The sequence below is a fragment of the Acipenser ruthenus genome, chromosome 4 (genome assembly GCF_902713425.1).
Source record: "Acipenser ruthenus chromosome 4, fAciRut3.2 maternal haplotype, whole genome shotgun sequence".
Taxonomy (NCBI): Eukaryota; Metazoa; Chordata; class Actinopteri; order Acipenseriformes; family Acipenseridae; genus Acipenser; species Acipenser ruthenus.
Genome location: NC_081192.1, coordinates 89,603,181 through 89,621,759, shown reverse-complemented (window position 1 = coordinate 89,621,759; position 18,579 = coordinate 89,603,181). Strand labels below are relative to the sequence as shown.

Sequence of the window (18,579 nt, the reverse complement as noted above, 5' to 3'; positions counted from 1 at the left end):
TATCAGTTGACTGAAATGTAATTTAAAATAATTATTGAAGTGGAAGTATGTTTTTTTTATGACAATAAACCAAGATCTTTTTTGAGATTAAGCACATTGCTGGAACCTGAGAGTAAAGAGGATGGGAAGAGTATCAAGGAAAGGCTTAAACACCTCCTATCACTCGCTGGGATCTTTGGATAAAGCTTCCAATGTGTGATACAAGATGTTATCAAACAGTGTTGTACAATGTTGGTCCTAGGGGCAGACTTGAAAGAAATACTACCACTACACAAAAAAGAAGCGTCAAAATAAATAAATAAATAAATAAATAAACAAATAAGCAGGAAAAATATGCGGACCATACCGTGTTTGTTGGTTGGCCATTGATTATCTAAGCTTTCCTTCAATAACGCTGGCTGCTATCTGTCCCAATATCAGCGATAAGGTTTTGGAACAAGAATAGACAAGGATGTGGGCTGCCAAGATGGAAATGATATTTGCTTCCCTCATGCGGTTGATGTGGCATTCTCAGCAGCATCCAGCCTTTTGTCCTTCAAGCCTGTGAAAGACCATGCTTTAATGCCTGTAGGTTGACCATGCATGGTTATTATACAATCTTCATGTTCACATCATGTGTCGTTGGACCAAAGGAGAGTCTACAAAGTGAAAGCCTCATGCAAAATTTATGCTTATAGGGCTGTTTCAGTCAGTGGAAAAATCAATACTGCAGGCTTGATGCACAGAAATGACTGAGTGCTCTCTGACTGACACTAAAAGCACCGGGAGATTGAGAGGCTACATTTGCTGCTCAAGAAATCGAGTGTATTAGAGCTCTTATAATAGTCTGCTCACCTTATATTAGCCTTTCCTTGGGATTATTTTTGATAACAATTATGATTGTGGGGTTTAAAGCAATTTTGCCATTACAAAGAAAAAAGAAAGAATGAAAGAAAGACAGAAAGCTGCTTTTTTATGTCTCATAAAGATGTCATCTTTTCACATCCCAGCTGCTTTATACAATTATTTTTGCAAGGTTGCACGTTGAAAAGAAAAAACAGCCTTAACTAAAAACATATTCCCCTATCTTCCATAATGCTTTGAACTCTCTGAAGGGAATTTGGAATTTTTAACAGTAATTATTGTAAGTTAAAGAAAAAATAAATGTGTGGATTAACTGGGATATTGAGATGCCCTTTGTCATGCTGTCTCAGTTTTGTTGATGTATCAAATGAAGTAGACAATATTGTGGTATGTTACACAAGCTGCTCCTACCTTCAGAATGGTTACTAATTCAGATGTTGACTATTATCTTTTTAATGGCACAGTACAACCATATGCTGATTATGCTCTTTAATGATTACAGCCTTATTTATCTGTATTTTAATTTGCATGTTCTTTCAAATCAGCACACTAGCAAAGCAGTCACAATAATAAAAAGGATAGTAATTATGTTTTTTTAAGATCATAACAGTACAGTAAATACACCACAAACATGTTTCAATACGCCATTCTAAATGGGAGTAAAAAAGTGTTTAATCTGTGTCTTTTGTTATTAATTGTACAAATTATAAGATTGTATTGAAAACAACGCAGATATAATTTCTATTATTGTGATGATCTAGTATAAAGAAAAGAAAAATACAATATAGCTGGTTTTTGGTAGTTTAGTAGTTTCCTCTGCTGCAGTTTGCTGAATTGTATATGAGATATTTGGGTGTCTAAAATGATGTATGATAAATGAAGTAGCATGCTACTTATACGCTATCATGTTCGCTGACGAGCAACAGGTTCAGCAAAGGGCACAGCCAGTAAATGAAATTTTCCACCAGGACAATATATCATCACCAGAAATGTATGCACTAGAAACGCACAAGCTTTCTCAGGATGTGGACAAGGTGCAAAATTGTAAAAAAAAAAAAAAAAAACACATGAAAGGAACGCATACATTTCAGAAACTGTTGCATTTTCATATTAGCTGAGCTTTGCCTTTTCTTAACCATTTCAAGTTACTAGACAAAATTCAGATCACAGATTCTTAATTTCAAAGTGTAATATCAAAAAACTGCATTAGTCAATTTTAATGACAAGATTAAAATGTCTTTTAAAATGGGAAATGCTTGTTTTTTTTAAATACTGCATATATTGGTTTGTATGTTTTTAAAATTGTATCACATTGCCTCAGGACATATATAGAGTACAGGCTATACTTCATCTGAAACAATAATGTGAAAGGTTCTCTGATGCTAAAAAAACAAAAGAAGAACAGGTCATTGACTGCTGCAGCATCTACTGCACAGCATTTATATTCTAATATATTAACTGAACCTCATGCTGTTTGGTTATCTAAAGCAGAAGGGTTATTCATATGCATATGTTGATTTTAAAACCATCAGAAAAGAAGGAAAGCGAGAACAGTTTCGTAACTGTTAACAACCTTTCTCAACACTGTCTGTCTGCCTGGCAGAAAACACAAGCATGTTTTACAACTGTAGTCCATCCTTAATTACATCTGACAAAACTGTGAAGGAATTTTGAACAGCTCTGACTGGTAAAGCTGGCAGAGAGTCTAGACTGGAAATAGGGGACCAGGTTTGATCCCTAGTTAGGCCATAAATGAATGGCTAAATTAAATCTAAATGAGTTCTAAAACAAATTAATGCTAAGGCCAACAGACACAAGCGCTCACAGATGTGGCAATAGCCAAATATTTAAAATGTATATCCCTCTTGGTATATGTGTATAAGCTGCTTTCTTACCATTCCATATTGTAATATGTCTGCGGTCTCCTAAGGTCTAGAGACTAATCAATCGTCACAGCTGACATATTTAAATAGACAACTTCTTATGCATTGTATTAGTATGCTTTAAAAGAAAATAACTGAAAAGCCCACACTGTAGTTGAATATACAGGTATGTTACAATTTACCATTTTTAGACTAATGAATGATCAACATATGACTAATTTGTTTGTTGTGATGATGGTGCATCAACATTTGAATACACATACATTTGAATATTAAGAAGTACTTGCCAGTAATCTGATATCGATGTGAACATTTTACATTTTCTTTTTGGACTCTAATAAAAATGGGATACTAAAGAAATATAGTGGTACATTTTTATTTAAAAGCAACACATCAATAAAAATAAAATGTTTATGACATTTACACCTTTCCAATTTAGAGTAAGCAGATCAGTTTTAAAATGAAATGTAGTTAAAGTTTAAAGTGAAATGGATCTCCTCCTTCCTCACATCTGTGACCGCTGTGAACGGCTTTGTGGTCTGTGGAGATGCTATCTAATCCTGGCATGATGTACTTGTGGTTAGTCAAATGGGGGGACTCTAAGGATCATTAGAACCAGAGACTCTTCCCGGGGGCCTTTTTACCCTGCTGACTCACTCTGAACCTGCCAAAAATACAGCAGCGGAACCACAATCATTAATCCAACCTACAGACAGACTAGCGACTGCCTCGAGAGCAGGGCTATTAATTAGGATAATTATGCCAAAACCTACAATTACAAACCGCAGACTCCATTTAGCAGTTTCCCTCTAATCTTGCCCTTCTGCAATGTTAATGTTTTTAAAGGTTCATGTTCAAACCCTTTGCTGATTAAATTCCCCACAGTCTACAGTTTCAAAAGGATAGGGCAAGAACCGAATACTTAATATTGACCTATTCAGCAACATATGATAATAAATGCTCCATTCAGCTATTAGCTGTGCAATATCACTTTGCAACAATCGACTTCATTTTTGTTGTTGTTGTTGTGTTGATGCATGGTTGAAGTTTTCCATGTCCCTTCAGGTTTTGCAAATATACCTCAGAGCTAGTGTGCTACGTAAAAAGCGGATACAATGGTCCAAGGGTATTTTTCACATTGCCTTAAGCTGTTAAGATTAAAAGGAAAATATGAAACAAGTGTAATTACAAAAAGTGTTACTATTACATCATGTTTTAGCTTTACTAAATTAAATACATCGTACCTTGTTATTACAAAAGACTGGGAAACTCTGCTTCTCTAGTTACATGATTTACTCGCAAAATCTCCCAATATTCCAGAGACGAACAAGCCCAGAAAATAGCAGTGTGGTTGTTGTAATGAAGCACTGCAGAGCAAGCATAACTAGCCATATTTTCTAACTCTAGCTGTAACTTTACTTTTACCAAATGTACACAACCCTGCTACCTGTCCAGTACGTCCAACTTGCACGTGCCATACGATTACTAATGACTGACTTTCCGTGGCTTATTTTTGTTCAAAGATACATGATGGACCAAACAGTCTTCCTTTGTAATGGATTATATCTGTTTTTAGTTCTGGCCTATTTTCTGCTTCAACTATTCAATGCTTGCACTGCATAAACAACAAAAAAGGTTATCTTGATCACTCCCGCTCTGTTGATTGATAGCCGGAGGTCAAGCTGAGGGATGCTCATTTGTCTCACAGAGCCCTGTTTAACTGCATTAAAACACTCATTGGTGGATTTTGTAAGTGCTTTTGACATTAGCCTTCATCATTTTGTCTCCCACTGAGTCAAAGAGGCAGAGCTTTGATTTAATTTATTGTAGCCACTTGCTCACACTTTATAAACATTTGGCTCCATGAGTAATACATTTAGTTTTTTGTATTGGTACACAGAAATAAATCGCCAAATTGTCAAATCTTCTACAGCCCCTTAAACTGCAAAGATCACACACAAACTCCTGTAATTTAATGCAACCAAAAGACAATTCCAAGTACTATAAAGTAGGCTTTAACTGCTTTGGGTGGTATTTGTGAGCACAAGTGAAACCTTTCTATGAATGTGAGATCACAAAATACACTGAAGTAGAACACACAAAGAGCAAACTTAACTGTGTCCTTGTTGACTGGTTAGCTAAATTGCTGCTCTTATTGACTGACTTCTTGGACTCTATCACACAAGAGCTCTAACATGTAAAGCTACATTGCACTCATGAGACTAAAACTGAATGTGATAACGCAGGCTTCATTTCAATGCTAGGGTAAACACCATGCAGAATCTGAGCATGCTATAAAGATTGACCACAAAAAAATTGAACTCCTGTCCCTACTAAAATCATGTAAACCAGAATTATCAGCTGTCGCCATGTACAATCATAAATCCATCACATTTTGTTTCTAGGGTAATTTACACATACCATTTCACCAAGTGAATGAATAAAATCCATGAACAGTTAGGAATATTATCCAGTACCATGCAGAGTGTACCACTATTATGATGCCCCCCTAAAAAAATACAATTAGCTGTTTAAAATACACTTATGTTATAGGGAGGACCAACAGAAACACACTGTGAATTTAAATATTGTACAAAAAAAATAATCTGCTATCCTTGAAAAACTAAAATACCTTACACTAGTACTGCAAAAAGATTCAAACTGAACACAATTTTAAAGACACTTCTTGAAGCGCTTTAAGACATTCACGAGTTAACTTTACTTACAAGAGAATGGCACCTTTAGAATAAAGTTACTGTAGTTTTCTGTCTATGACAAAGAAGTGCAGACGTAAACCATCTGCTATGTTGCTTTAAGAAAGGTGGTTGTTTGTAGGAGAATTTGATGCTCTTCCTTTAATAACCTGGAGTAAAAGGCGGAATGCATTCAACAACAGAAGCTGAATAGTGCAATGAGTCATATTATAGGAAAATGGAGAAAAGGATACAGGACTCTCCACTGAACACAATCCTATATTGTAGGCAATCTGCGATAACACCATTTTCATTTCAGTTCAGTCCCATAAAATTACCATTAACATTACAACTCATGCAGAACACAGATAAGTGTAAAAATGTCACACAATTCTTCCAGATGGGAATTTCAGTTCCACCAGATCACCATCTATGTTTTTTTCCTACTTGTCTAATATTTCATTTACAACATTTCGTAAGTTAATTTTCTTTCCACTGACCATGTAAATCACAAATCAATTTTCATTTAAAATGCTTGACTACAGATCGGTCCTGAAAGCTTTTAGAATATGCTTCAGCGAATTTTGCAACTCTTAATGTACAGAGAGCACAAATCTTTCAGAAAAAAAAGAAATCCAGCTTTTATGAAAGTCTCAAAACACAAGTTTATCATTCATCACACCTGGATTTGAAATCCACCTTATCCAAGAGATCTGTTACAAATACCTTTCAGGTAAAGAAGAACCATGTCTGATGGTTAAACCCAAACAGATTAGAGCAGCTACCAGCAAATTACCAATCTAAATACTAAAAAATATTCCTCACAACTGTAATTATATAATTGATAGTCTGGGGTTTGCTCTGCTCCAGTTAATAATCTATAGCTGGTAAGCACAATTTCACAACCCAAAAATGTGTGCAATTAAAATTTAATGGAAATGATTTTTTTATTTTATTTTTTTTACACAGAAGGGATACATTTATTCCATGAATTAAGAGTTTTATACTGAATATGTAAAGAAAGCATTACACATGCTGAATAACAGCGTTCTAAACAAATGCCAGAGTTGTTTTAACTTTAGGTGCCCACTTACATTTTGTTGTTAATGTAGTGCAGTGACACCTTTGGTGGACGTTCAACAGAGCAGAGAAATGCAGAACCGGTGAGCAACAACCTATTGTTATTTGCCAGAGGCTGTGACGCGGTGCCCACCCCTTGTGTGTATTTTATTTATGTATGTATTCATTTGTTGTTGTTTTTGTTGTTGTATAAATATATTGTGGACAAAAGCAGTCTGACGTGATTATTTATTATTTGAGATGACAGCTTGACCATGGGATTTAGCCCCATAGCAGACAAAAGATGGGTCGGACTGCCTCCAACTTTTCATCCTGTCAACATAGTACGCCAAGGCCCACACTGGGCAGAGCGTATGGAGCTGTCGCTCTCTGTCAGACTGGAAAGGAGGTGGAAGGAAAGCCTCCAATTCCACAGACTGGTTGACATGGAATGACGTTTGTCTTCGGCAAAAAGGCAGGATTGGTAGGGAGCGTAACCTTTGTCCTGACCTCTGTAAAAATTAAGCAGGCTTTTGAAATGGAGAATGCCCGCATCTCACTCACCCGCTTTGCGGAGTGATAGCAAGCAAGAAAGCAGCTTTGAGTGACAACAAATATTTCAGCTCAGCTGAATGCATCGGCGCAAATGGAGGCTTCACGAGTGCATTAAGCACCATGTTTAACCCCCAATGAGAAACAATGTCCTTCATAGGCCGCCTAAGCCGGCGAGCCCCTTTCAGAAATTGCTCTGCTAAGAAGTGAGCTCCTGGGGAGACCGAGTCAATTTTGACATGGCAAGATAGACCTTTAACGTGCAGGGGATTTCCACTCATCAAAAAGGTCCTGCAAAAATTGCAGTATAACTGCCATGGGACAGGTTGTGGGGTCGAACTTGTACTTTTACCCCACTTGTACCCGTACTGGGAATGCGTGGACAGTGCTCTGGCATTCTGCAGGGTGTCAATGACCCTATTAGAAAACCCCAAACGGCTCAAAGGCAGCCGTTCAGGGGCCAGACCCAGAGCTGCAGACTCGATGGGTCGGGATGCCATAAGGTTATCCATCGTGACTGACCAGGTTGCGGCGCTTGGGCAGTCTCCATGGCTGGCCGCTCAGGAGCTGTATCAGGGTTGAAAACCAGGGTCTCCTGGTCTAATAAAGGGCTGATTTTCACCAGACACAGCAGGAGCAGGACAAGCGGTGAGAATGCATATAACAGTTGCCTCAGCCACTGGTGTCCAAGGCATCTACTGCCAGCAGATCTCTGCCTCCTATTATGGAGAACCCGAGGGGACAGTGGGTTGGTTCCTGGGAGGCAAAGACATCCATCTCTGCTCTCCCGAATCTCTCACAAATAAGGCTCACCACCTTGGGGTGAAGCCTCCACTTTGAGGCGCTGGGGACTCTCCTTGAGAGGTGGTCCGTTGCCCAGTTTGTCCCCCCGGGCAGATGTACTGCCTGCAGTGAGAGGAGGTTCTTGTGTGCCCAGGGCAAAAGCTTGCAGGCCACGCGATGGAGGCTGGATGACCTGAGCCTCCCTTGGTGGTTGATTTAAGCCATCACTGTTGTGTTGTCTGTACGGACAAGCACATGTCTCCCTTGAACCTCCTGCAAAAAATTCTGCAAGGCCAGGTAAACTGCCTGCAGGCTTAAAACATTGATGTGGAGACCCTGCCAAGGTTCCACATGCCTTTCGCACCCCTGCCATTTCACACAGTGCCCCAGCCCAGGCTCGATGCGTCCGTGATGACGACCTTTCTGGTGACGCCGAGGTGTAGATGGGCAGACTGTTTCCACCAAGAAAGCGCCTTTAGACAGTGACGAGACACTGTCAATAGGCAGCCGCAGTTCAACACAGGCTGAAAAACCCTGCTGTTGAACCAGGCCTGCAGAGGGTGCATACACAGGAGACCAAATGGAAGGGTCTGGGAAGCTGCTGCCATCAAGGCCAGAAGTCTCTGGAACATCACTACTGTCAGTGCTCTTTTGAGCTGAAAGAGCTCTAAAACAGACGGCTATTCTCTGCACTGCTGTCTGACAGAGTGGACAGCATGGACATGGAGTCCAAGCACACTCCTAGATAGGAGGCTGTCTGAAAAGGCCTGAGCTGGCTCTTCACATGATTCACCGTAAGCCCCAACCGTTGAAGGTGGCCGGTGACAAGCCTCTGCTGGAGACTGGGCACAAATGAGCCAGTTGCCCAGATAATTGAACACTCTGATGCCTTTGAGTTTCAAAACTTATTACTATTTTTTTTTAAATTAAAACAATAATTCCATTGGATTACTGTAATGGCACAGCTATTCACTAAAAGCGTCTTTGTAATTACCCTAATGCCAAAAGACATTGAACCAGAAAGTACATACTGCATACTGTACCTGAACTTTTAGCCTTTAGATTAACCCCCATTCACAATCTTTTTACTCTTTCTGTTATTTATTTATTTATTTATTATATGGTAGTCGCGTGCTATTCAGGTACACAAGGTGATGTTGAAGAGCGATGGTTAGGAGGCAGTGTGGCCCAGTGGTTAAAGTCCAGGTAACCAGAAGACCTCTGCCACTGACTGACTCACTGTGTGACCCTGAGCAAGTCACTTAACATCCTTGCGCTCCATCCTATGGATGAGATGTTAAATCAATGTCCTATTGTAAGTGACTCTGCATATAATGCACAGTTCACAGCCTACCTCTGTAAAGCGCTTTGTGATGGTGGTCCACTATGAAAGGCGCTATATGAAAAGTATATTATTATTATAAGGTGTGCTGTATACTCAGGTTATATCTGTAGTATACTATGGTGTCAGGGTACTATACAAGCGGTGCATGTTATAAACTGGACCTTACGGTACACTTTGTTTAAGAAGCCTTCTGTTAAACAAAGAATTTGATCAAAACGACTACACATTTTATGCACAATTTGGCCCATTGGTCATATTTTTGTTGTTTGGTTAAATGCCTGGCCTGACAGAGTAACTGCAACATATACATTTTTGTATAAAATTCCAGCGATACGTTAAAAACCCAGTTTAGAGGCATCTACTGCAAGTTAATGGAGGCTCTACATGGCTGAGACTACCAGTGGAGTTTTAGCAATGCAATGGTCAGTTAAATAAAGGGTTAAATCCCGTTTGTCTGAACACCCCTACAGGTTTTTCTGTCTACTTAATGTACGCTTACTGACTAACTTTTAATACAAAAAAGTCTGCATTTCTTAACATACATTTAGATGTTAGTACAGTTTCACCTTTAACATTCTGTCATAGTTAATCACTCTGTATTCCTAAATGTCTATCTGGCTAGTAAAGTACTGTTCACATAAGACACATGATAAACTGGTACTCGGTATCGGTGGGATATCAGAGGAAAATAAAAACCCAGAGACTATTGCTGCTGGGTTTGCCTAACAAATCTGGTTCATACAATATTTCATCTGTGCCGGCACCTTTCACTCTCAATTATTTGGCTGCTGTCAAAACAAATCAATCAAATTACAGCTCTGCGTCTCTGTGCTGCTATTCCATTGTACAGCGAGTTGCTTTAGCTTTGAAATGTATGAGGGTATACATTTTATCTCTATTATTTATTTAATACAACTTTCTCCCCTGCGAGTTATCTTACAAGCGCAGCAAACTTAAATCATTAAATTATAGCGCTGAATACAAATTGCTGAGACCATTTTGAATGAAACCACAAACAAATGGGCTTTAAATGTGTTGTAATAAAACTAAAACGGTTGTTAGGGGAATACAGGACTGTTATTACCCTAAATATGTCCTGATGGATTGTTTTTTTTTTTCTTCTGTCGAAGCACAATTTTTTTTCTCTCGTTTGTGCTTGCAGTGTTTGTACATTGACTGAAAGGCACAACCTTGCTTAATAATAACATAGTGGCTATATCACAGAATTACAGAGTGTAGATTTCCCATTTTATTTTAATATATTATACATCTTTAATTAATCATTATTAATTGTCAAATGCCTTAAGTGATTGTGTGGGGGTGTTCATGTAGGTTTGCCAATGAAAATAAAATTCAAATAATGTATTTTTAAAACCTACATTATGCAGATTAACTTTTAAATAATGATTTGTAAAAGGTCATGCATTTGTTAAAAGCAGATCTTAAATGGACTTTTTATGAAGGCAATGGTAGAATGAAAATGATTCAGCCAGACATCTATTAGGTAGCATGGAGATATTTTGATGTTCCCCTAGGAATCAGTTATCTGGTGTTGTAATGAAGAGAACGATTTCCATGATCTTTGTCATGCCTTAGCCCATTACATGAGTACAATACTCAGAAAAGAGCACTTTAACTGAAACATCATTTTGATTATTACCGACATCGGTACTCATTACAATACATAAGTGGGGCATTGCTTTTATGTTGATTCTGAAAGCTATTTCATGTCTCTTGAAGAGGAATACAAAAAGAGTAAGACTAGCACCCATAATCTGCACCACGTTAAACACGATTAGGCAGAATGCAGATTTTGAGATGCAAGTAAGGAAGTAAGGACTGAGGTATATTTATACATGTTAGGACTCTAGAGACAATAAAAGAATCATACTTTAAAAATGCACACTAGATTGGAGAAGAGCAACTTTGAAAAATGAGAGTCTTGAATGTATGCTTGTCAAAGACAAAACTATAAATACAATTGGGACCCAGTTATAATGGTACTCTCCCACCTAGACTACTTCAACTCCCTCCTAGCCAGCCTTCCTGCATCCGCCAGCCGTCTGCTCCAGCTCATCCACAACTCCGCTGCTCGCCTGGTGTTCTCTCTGCCTCGCTTCTCCCATGCTACTCCACTGACTCCTGATCACCGCTCGCATCCAGTTCAAGACGCTTGTACTCGCCTACCGATGCCTTGACCAGACTGCACCCAGCTACCTCCAGACCTCATCTCTCCCTACACCCCCACCTGAATTCTCCGCTCCGCCTGCACTAGAAGACTGGCTGTACGTCCTCTACGCTCCACTGCCTCCAGAGCCCGCTCCTTCTCCACCCGCACCGCGCAGTGGTAGAACGACCTTCCTACAGATGTCAGGACTGCCCAGTCCCTGACCACCTTCCGGCGCCTCCTCAAGACACACCTATTCAGACAACACCTGTAAAACTCAACTCTCCCTCTGGACAATATAGCACTCTTCCTTTAATGCACTTTAACTTGCACTTATCTGCTCCCTATTTTACTGTATTTACTCATGTACTTAATCCAATCTGTAGTATTTTGTATTTCACCTGCACTCGTATCTAACCTTGATGTATCTATCAACACTTATCTGCTCTTGAACTGCCCCGTTATCAAATTGTACTGTGTTTTGCATTTGCTCTTATTAGGACTGAAGTCACTGTATTTTGTATCTTGCTCTTAATTGTACTGTAAATCTGGATATGTATTTTTGTATACAACTGTAACTCACCCTGGGTAAGGGCGTCTGCTAAGAAATAAATAATAATAATAATTATAATAATAATAATAATAATACCAACAGTTTATATTATATGAGATATGCACACTGATAAACACACCGGTCAAACTCGCTTAACATCACTCTTGTTAATGTCACCTTGTTTATTATCATCACATTGAAACACCAAATTGGAGTCAATGGTGGCGAGATTCTGATTATATCACAATACATTTTATTAATGGACATTACTTTAATCATTGTAATACACAGCACTTTATTTCAACAGGCATATTTGTTGTTACACTTCTGTGTTTTAGCAGTAGTTATGTTGTAATGGTGTTTACAAATATAAAAATAACACATGTCTAAAACTGATAGACCACTAATTTCATTCACCAGTTACATCCCTGACAACATCTATTGACAGTAAGAGTTTGTATTGCAATTGGTGTCATTGGGAACACATTCATAGCATATACTGCTGCACATGACTCCGGGCAGACTGCAGCCGCAGCTACTGTGTGCAAAGGTAAGCTAGATGAAACTCGAGTGAGAATACTGAATAGGTGCATGCACTGACTTTTATTAGGGTAACCCATGCTCTACCTGACTGGAACAAATCAGACGCTTATTCTGACACTGCAGCCAGAGATGTAAACAGTGCCATGAAGCTTCAGGATACATCGAAGTTGCCCAAAGCAGTTCATATTTCCGAAAACGTCCTGAAAGTGACTATTTAAGTGATCCGGGAAACAGCACAGCAAGGTCCAAATACACCTTAAAGGTATTTTTATACCTTACATGGATGTGATACTGTCTCTGAGTGCAAGCTCCTTTTACAGTAGGAATCATACAGCCTTGGATAATTACCTCTTAAAAACTTAAATCTTACACTAATTACATACAAATAGCAACAAACACCCTGTAAAAAAAATGATAATGTATTTCATATTTAAAAAGCATTTGCCATTGAATTGAATTATTACTGTCTGTTAAAATCAGGCTAGATTTAAATTCTAACGGCAAATGAAATGGCTAAAAATACAACAGTGTGTTCATCTTTTGGGTTAATGCACCTTAACCAGTGAGTACAATTATTTTGTTCAAGAAGAATGTTAGCCTATTATTTAACAAGAACACACAGCGGGCTAAGGCTGAGCAAGATGTTGCCAGAGAAATGGTCCTGGTATGTAAAGTAACTTTACTGTTACGGACAGAAAACAGTTTTCCCAAAGCAGTTTAACACTTTTTTTCTTGTTTGCTCCCATTAAAAAATAAAATAAAATAAATCAATGGCTAAAAAGCACAGAGCCACAGAAGAAACTTCTCCTCTGGCACTGCCATTCAAATACCTTTGTACGCAAAAAAAGTTTTGAAAGGATAAGCCAAGGAGACACATTATCCAGGCCTGGAAAGATACAGCTATATGTGCAGAAGAGAGTGACTCTGAATATATGATAGTATTTATTAAGCTAGTGATTACTCACTGGACTTCAGAATGGAGATTTTATTTATGCATGCTTGTCCATTAAGGTTTTATCATCCTTCTGGTCTGAAAGGTCTATTTTCCTCACTTTGTTATATTTTCTTTTACTTTGTGCTGTTCTGGCATTATTTTAATCTTCAACCTCCTGCTTTACATGCACTCTCCAAATTTATACATGCACATTTTTTTGCATTAGTGCATCCTCCTGATCTAAGATTTATGACTGACAGGTTCTTCAGCTCAATCTAATGGCATAAAAGAGACAATATTTTAAACATTAAAATGAAAACCATTTACAACTACAATCAAAAGAGAACATATAGCATTAAACTTTTAAAAACATGCAGTTAAGTTAAAAAACAGCCATGCAGACAGACAAGCTGATGGAAACAAGAAAAGTACACTTTAAGCAGAAAAAACAGCAGTAGACATGTGAATCTCTTTAGTCTAAACTTGAAACACATTTTTATAAAATGGCATTTTTATCTTAGTGGTTTTAATGCAACATAATTGCTAGCTTTCAATGATTATTTTTTATTATAATTATTATTTGTATATTTTGTATTTTATTGTATTTTTATGTATTTATGTACAGTACCTTGTGATACTTTGGTATGGAAGCCACTATATAAATTAAATAAATAAATAAAATTAACTATAATAACAGGACCTCATTTACAGGTGGAGAAGCAGGCCCTGTGATTATAGACATCTATGTAGGTCTGGAGTTCAAATAAGAAGCATTTTAAATATCTTACAATCGAATATTTCAGAAATGTTCCTCCAATCCAGATAGTTGACCTCATGAAAGCAAAAACCTTTACAGTATAAATCTATTTTGACTGGTCTGGGCACCAGTGATGATATGGAAGCGCAAACATATTGTGTACAGTATAATGTATAGTGTCAGATACACAGTAATTACAGGATTAACAGAAATTATGTTCAATTGTCCATAGAGCTAAAGTAGCCTGCTGTGCTTAGAAAATGATATGACAGGCAACTGATCATACATAATTTGAGTGGTGTTAACATAACACTGCTTTTGCGTCAGGTCCGTAATGCAAATAAGTACTAGTCAAAGCTGAAGTAGAAAGTTATACCAATTTTCATATATCATAAGCATAGCACTTTTAATTACGTATGTGGCAGAAAGTAATCTGTGCGTCTGCCATGATCTAAAAACAAGAATCTCCCATTGTCAGATGACATGCTGGTTCAAACCTTGATGTTCTGGGGTCATGCCTTACCTTGAAGATTTTGTAGTGGTAACGTCATAATGCCTCCAGCTGCTGCCGCTGCCACTAGGCCTTGGATGTTGGCGGTGGGCAGTGTCAGCACTAGCCCCTGCTGCCCGCCCAGCTGCCCAGCCATGTTGAACGGAATGAGGATTGGCTGATTGAGGCCTGGAGCTCCCCCGGGCATCACCCCTGCCACAGCTGATGCCAACTGTTGTGCTGCCAACGACGACTACAAGGAAAATCAAACCAAAAAAACTGTGAACGGAAAGGATAAAAAAATGAATCTTTTTCTTTTTTTGTTTGTTTGTTTTTTTTTTTACATAGTTTGACATTTGAGTAAACCATAGTAGGGTATTACTGAACAGGCTGTAGGGTTTAAAACACAACGCATAACTTTCCTTAGCTTTCTGATTTGCAGTACGTGTTCCGTATTTATTCACATTTAGGTCGCCTCTGAATTCAAGTCTCAGTAGACTCAACATAACACAAAGAGACATAAACACAACTTGAAGAGCCCTAACAACATGTGATTTGTATTAAGAGGGTGAAATGGGCCCATCAGTCTGATAGGCACGCTCTACCTTGACAAAAAAAGGCCATGGGGATCATAGTTCAGATGCTGAGCACTATTAGCGCCGTCCAAGGCCAGTCATACAAAGCTGCCTAAACTGGGATAGACTGACAGCCTCAGAATCCTATCAACCCTTAGAACAAGATTTGCACCCATGGAAAAGGAGGGCTGCATTCCTATGCAATTATTAACAACTGTATACGTTAAATCATTCCCCATAAATCATACTAGGGCATCAGGGAAAGCCCATTCAAATAAATAGGACAGATCTGTAAACCATGATCCTGTGTTAGTGAGGCTGTATGGAAAGGGAATACACTGAGTTCTAATTTAAGGATGAAAGAAATAGTCCATTCATCATCTATTTAGCTCTTTCATGTGCCACAATAATTCTTGGCTTGTGAGCTGGAAAGGCCTGCATCGACCAAGCAAGGAGGATTGTGACAGCAGGCTGTTTGCTTTCACGCTATCAGACTATCACACCGGTTCATGATGTTGTCCTAGTTTTAGAATATATATTACACCTTAACAGCCTGTTGTGGTCATTATTTTTCTTTAAAAAAAAAAATACCACTGTCTTCCTCCTTTTACATTTCTTCCCTCTTTAGGCACCTTTGCAGATGACCTCCTTTTCTTTCCCTCCTCCTCCCCCTCCTCTGATCTCTCTATTTCTGTTCCTCTGGAATCTACCACACTCTCTCCCTCTTCCTCAGCTAAGAACCTTGGAGTCACCCTGGACCCCTGCCTCTCTTATTCCCAGCACATCTCCACTCTGGCACACACTTGCCGATTCTTCCTGAGTAACATCCGAAGAATCCGACCCTTCCTCACCAACTATGCTACCCAGCTCCTGGTCCAGGCCCTGGTACTCTCCCGCCTAGACTACTGCAACTCCCTCCTGGCTGGCCTCCCTGCGTCCGCCACCCGTCCGCTCCAGCTCATCCAGAACTCTGCTGCCCGCCTGGTGTTCTCTCTGCCTCGCTTCGCCCACGCTACTCCACTACTCCGCTCGCTCCACTGGCTCCCGATCACCGCTCGCATCCAGTTCAAGACTCTTGTACTAGCCTACAGATGCCTTGACCAGACTGCACCCAGCTACCTCCAGACCCTCATCTCTCCCTACACCCCCACTCGACCTCTCCGCTCCGCCTGCACTAGAAGACTAGCTCTACCTCCGCTACGCTCCCCTGCCTCCAGAGCCCGCTCCTTCTCTTCCCTTGCTCCGCAGTGGTGGAACGACCTTCCTACAGATGTCAGGACTGCCCAGTCCCTGACCACATTCCGGCGCCTCCTTAAGACTCGCCTCTTCAAACAGCACCTGTAGAACTCCTCTGTTTTATCCTGGGACACTATCACCCTTCATGTAAATGTGCTTTATTTTGCTCTTATCTGCCCCCATTTTACTGCATTTAATCCTGTACTTCAGAATACTGTAATCTGCCAAGTGTTTAACCTGTAGTACTTTGTATTTAATCATATCCTGATGTAACTATCACTATTTAATCATATCCTGATGTCACTATCACTATTATCTGCTGTATTATTGAATTGTGGTTTGTCACACTTGTACTTTGCTTGAACAAAAGTTATTGTATTTCTTGCTCTTATTGTATTACTTGTGTTGTAACACTTGAAATGTATTTGCTTACGATTGTAAGTCGCCCTGGATAAGGGCGTCTGCTAAGAAATAAATAATAAAAAAAAATAATAATGAGGACATTTTATTATCTGAGCACTCGTGTTTGCTGGCACCGGCTGGCAATTTCTTAGAATAGCAATGGAATTCAAACGTCTGTAACTGCATTTGTCAGCTATCTGCTTGTATTTTGCATGGCAAAGCGAAGCTGTGTTCGCTTTAATGTATTCAGGAAGTGATAACTAGGGGGTGCTTGTTCGCTGGTGATAATGTTAATTAAAAACAACAATAAACACAAGTAGTCAGTTACAGATGAAAACAATATAAAAAAAGACAGTTACAGTTTTCTTGCCTTTAAGATGTTTGCAATCATGCTGACTGTATATATTTCTGCAGTCTAAAGTCATAGTTATAGGGATTGCTGCTGCCTGGTACTACACAAATCTATATTTACACTGGAAACGCATGTCTCTGATCTGCTGTTTCTATCAAAAAACTATAAATGAAGGAACACAATTTCCTAAAATAATGTGCATGTATCGATGACAGATGTATATTGTGATTGGTTGTTAAACAAGTAAAGACAAGCATAAATAAATAGATTCCTGTGGTCATTTTACAAATAAACAATTATATAAGCTACACTACATTAGGCAAATAATTCTGTACAACATTTGAATACTTATGAATGATGTACAAGTGGATGAAAAAGGTGTTGATCCTTTCAGTTACAGTACATGAGATGGAAAGTATTTCACACTGTTTATCACAACACTAATGCTCTTATATTACCTTAATCACTTATTGGTATTTGAGACAAATGTCAGATCACAGATATGCTTTTAAAAAATGAAGACAGGTTTGTTTAGAACTGTTTGTTTAGTGTATTGTCAACAATAGAAAATAAATAGTGGGGAATACTGTCAGCTCAAACAAAACTTTCTATTTCAACTCCAGGTATTTACAGCTATGGCCACATGTTTTTCATCAAGAATTAATTAATTTTGCTTCATAAAGTCGAATGAAACCTGCCGATTAATGTTACGCTAACATGTTGAATTACATGTCGCTTTGTAGTTTTCCATATACTTAACGAAAAACTGACAAAAATAGAAAAATGTGACATTTTCAAATCTAACATGAAATACCGTACTACTATTATGGATTCCGGTTGACTTTTGCAATATAATTTTGTAATTTCTTTGATTACATAATGTTAAATAAAATAAATAAATTATGCTCATATTGGGTTTTTTTTGGCCATAGCTGTACACTTTAAAGTTGCCTGGACTGGTACTATAGACTGTGAATTTTAATGATCATCATCAAAATGGAAAATGGCACCAGGTAAAATTGGAAATAACATAACATAAACCAGCCCTGGAATGCTTCCCACATTCGTGGCTGGATGGATCTCTGGTATTCTTATAACACCACATTTCTTGTAGAATCAGCCACGACACATGTACATCACATACAAGCAGGCAGTGATGCTTGGAAACTCCAGTTGCTCTTTAGAGTTCAGGAGATAATTCAGTAGGTTCCCTTTTCATTAAACAGATCCTTTACAACACTTAGAGCTTACTGTCACTTCCAACCACACAGTGGCACATTTATTTCAAGTTGTATGCTAAAAGCTTTCTATAAACCTATCAAACACGGTTGATATCTTTAGAACCTTGTACATATGGCTGTTTGAGGGCGTTAGATAGTGCTCATTTTTTGGAGACATTTATACACTCATAA

The 18,579-nt window shown here is 38.6% G+C and overlaps 1 protein-coding gene across 2 annotated transcripts in view; it reads right to left on the bottom strand.

Moving 5' to 3' along the window:
• Positions 1-18,579, bottom strand: part of LOC117400093 (POU domain, class 6, transcription factor 2-like) — a 124,550-nt gene that overhangs the window by 65,104 nt on the left and 40,867 nt on the right. For both annotated transcript variants that reach the window (XM_059023063.1, XM_033999534.3), the window contains one exon: positions 14,636-14,855. In XM_059023063.1, coding sequence (XP_058879046.1) covers positions 14,636-14,855 — 220 coding nt within the window. The remainder of the gene's footprint in view (positions 1-14,635; positions 14,856-18,579) is intronic.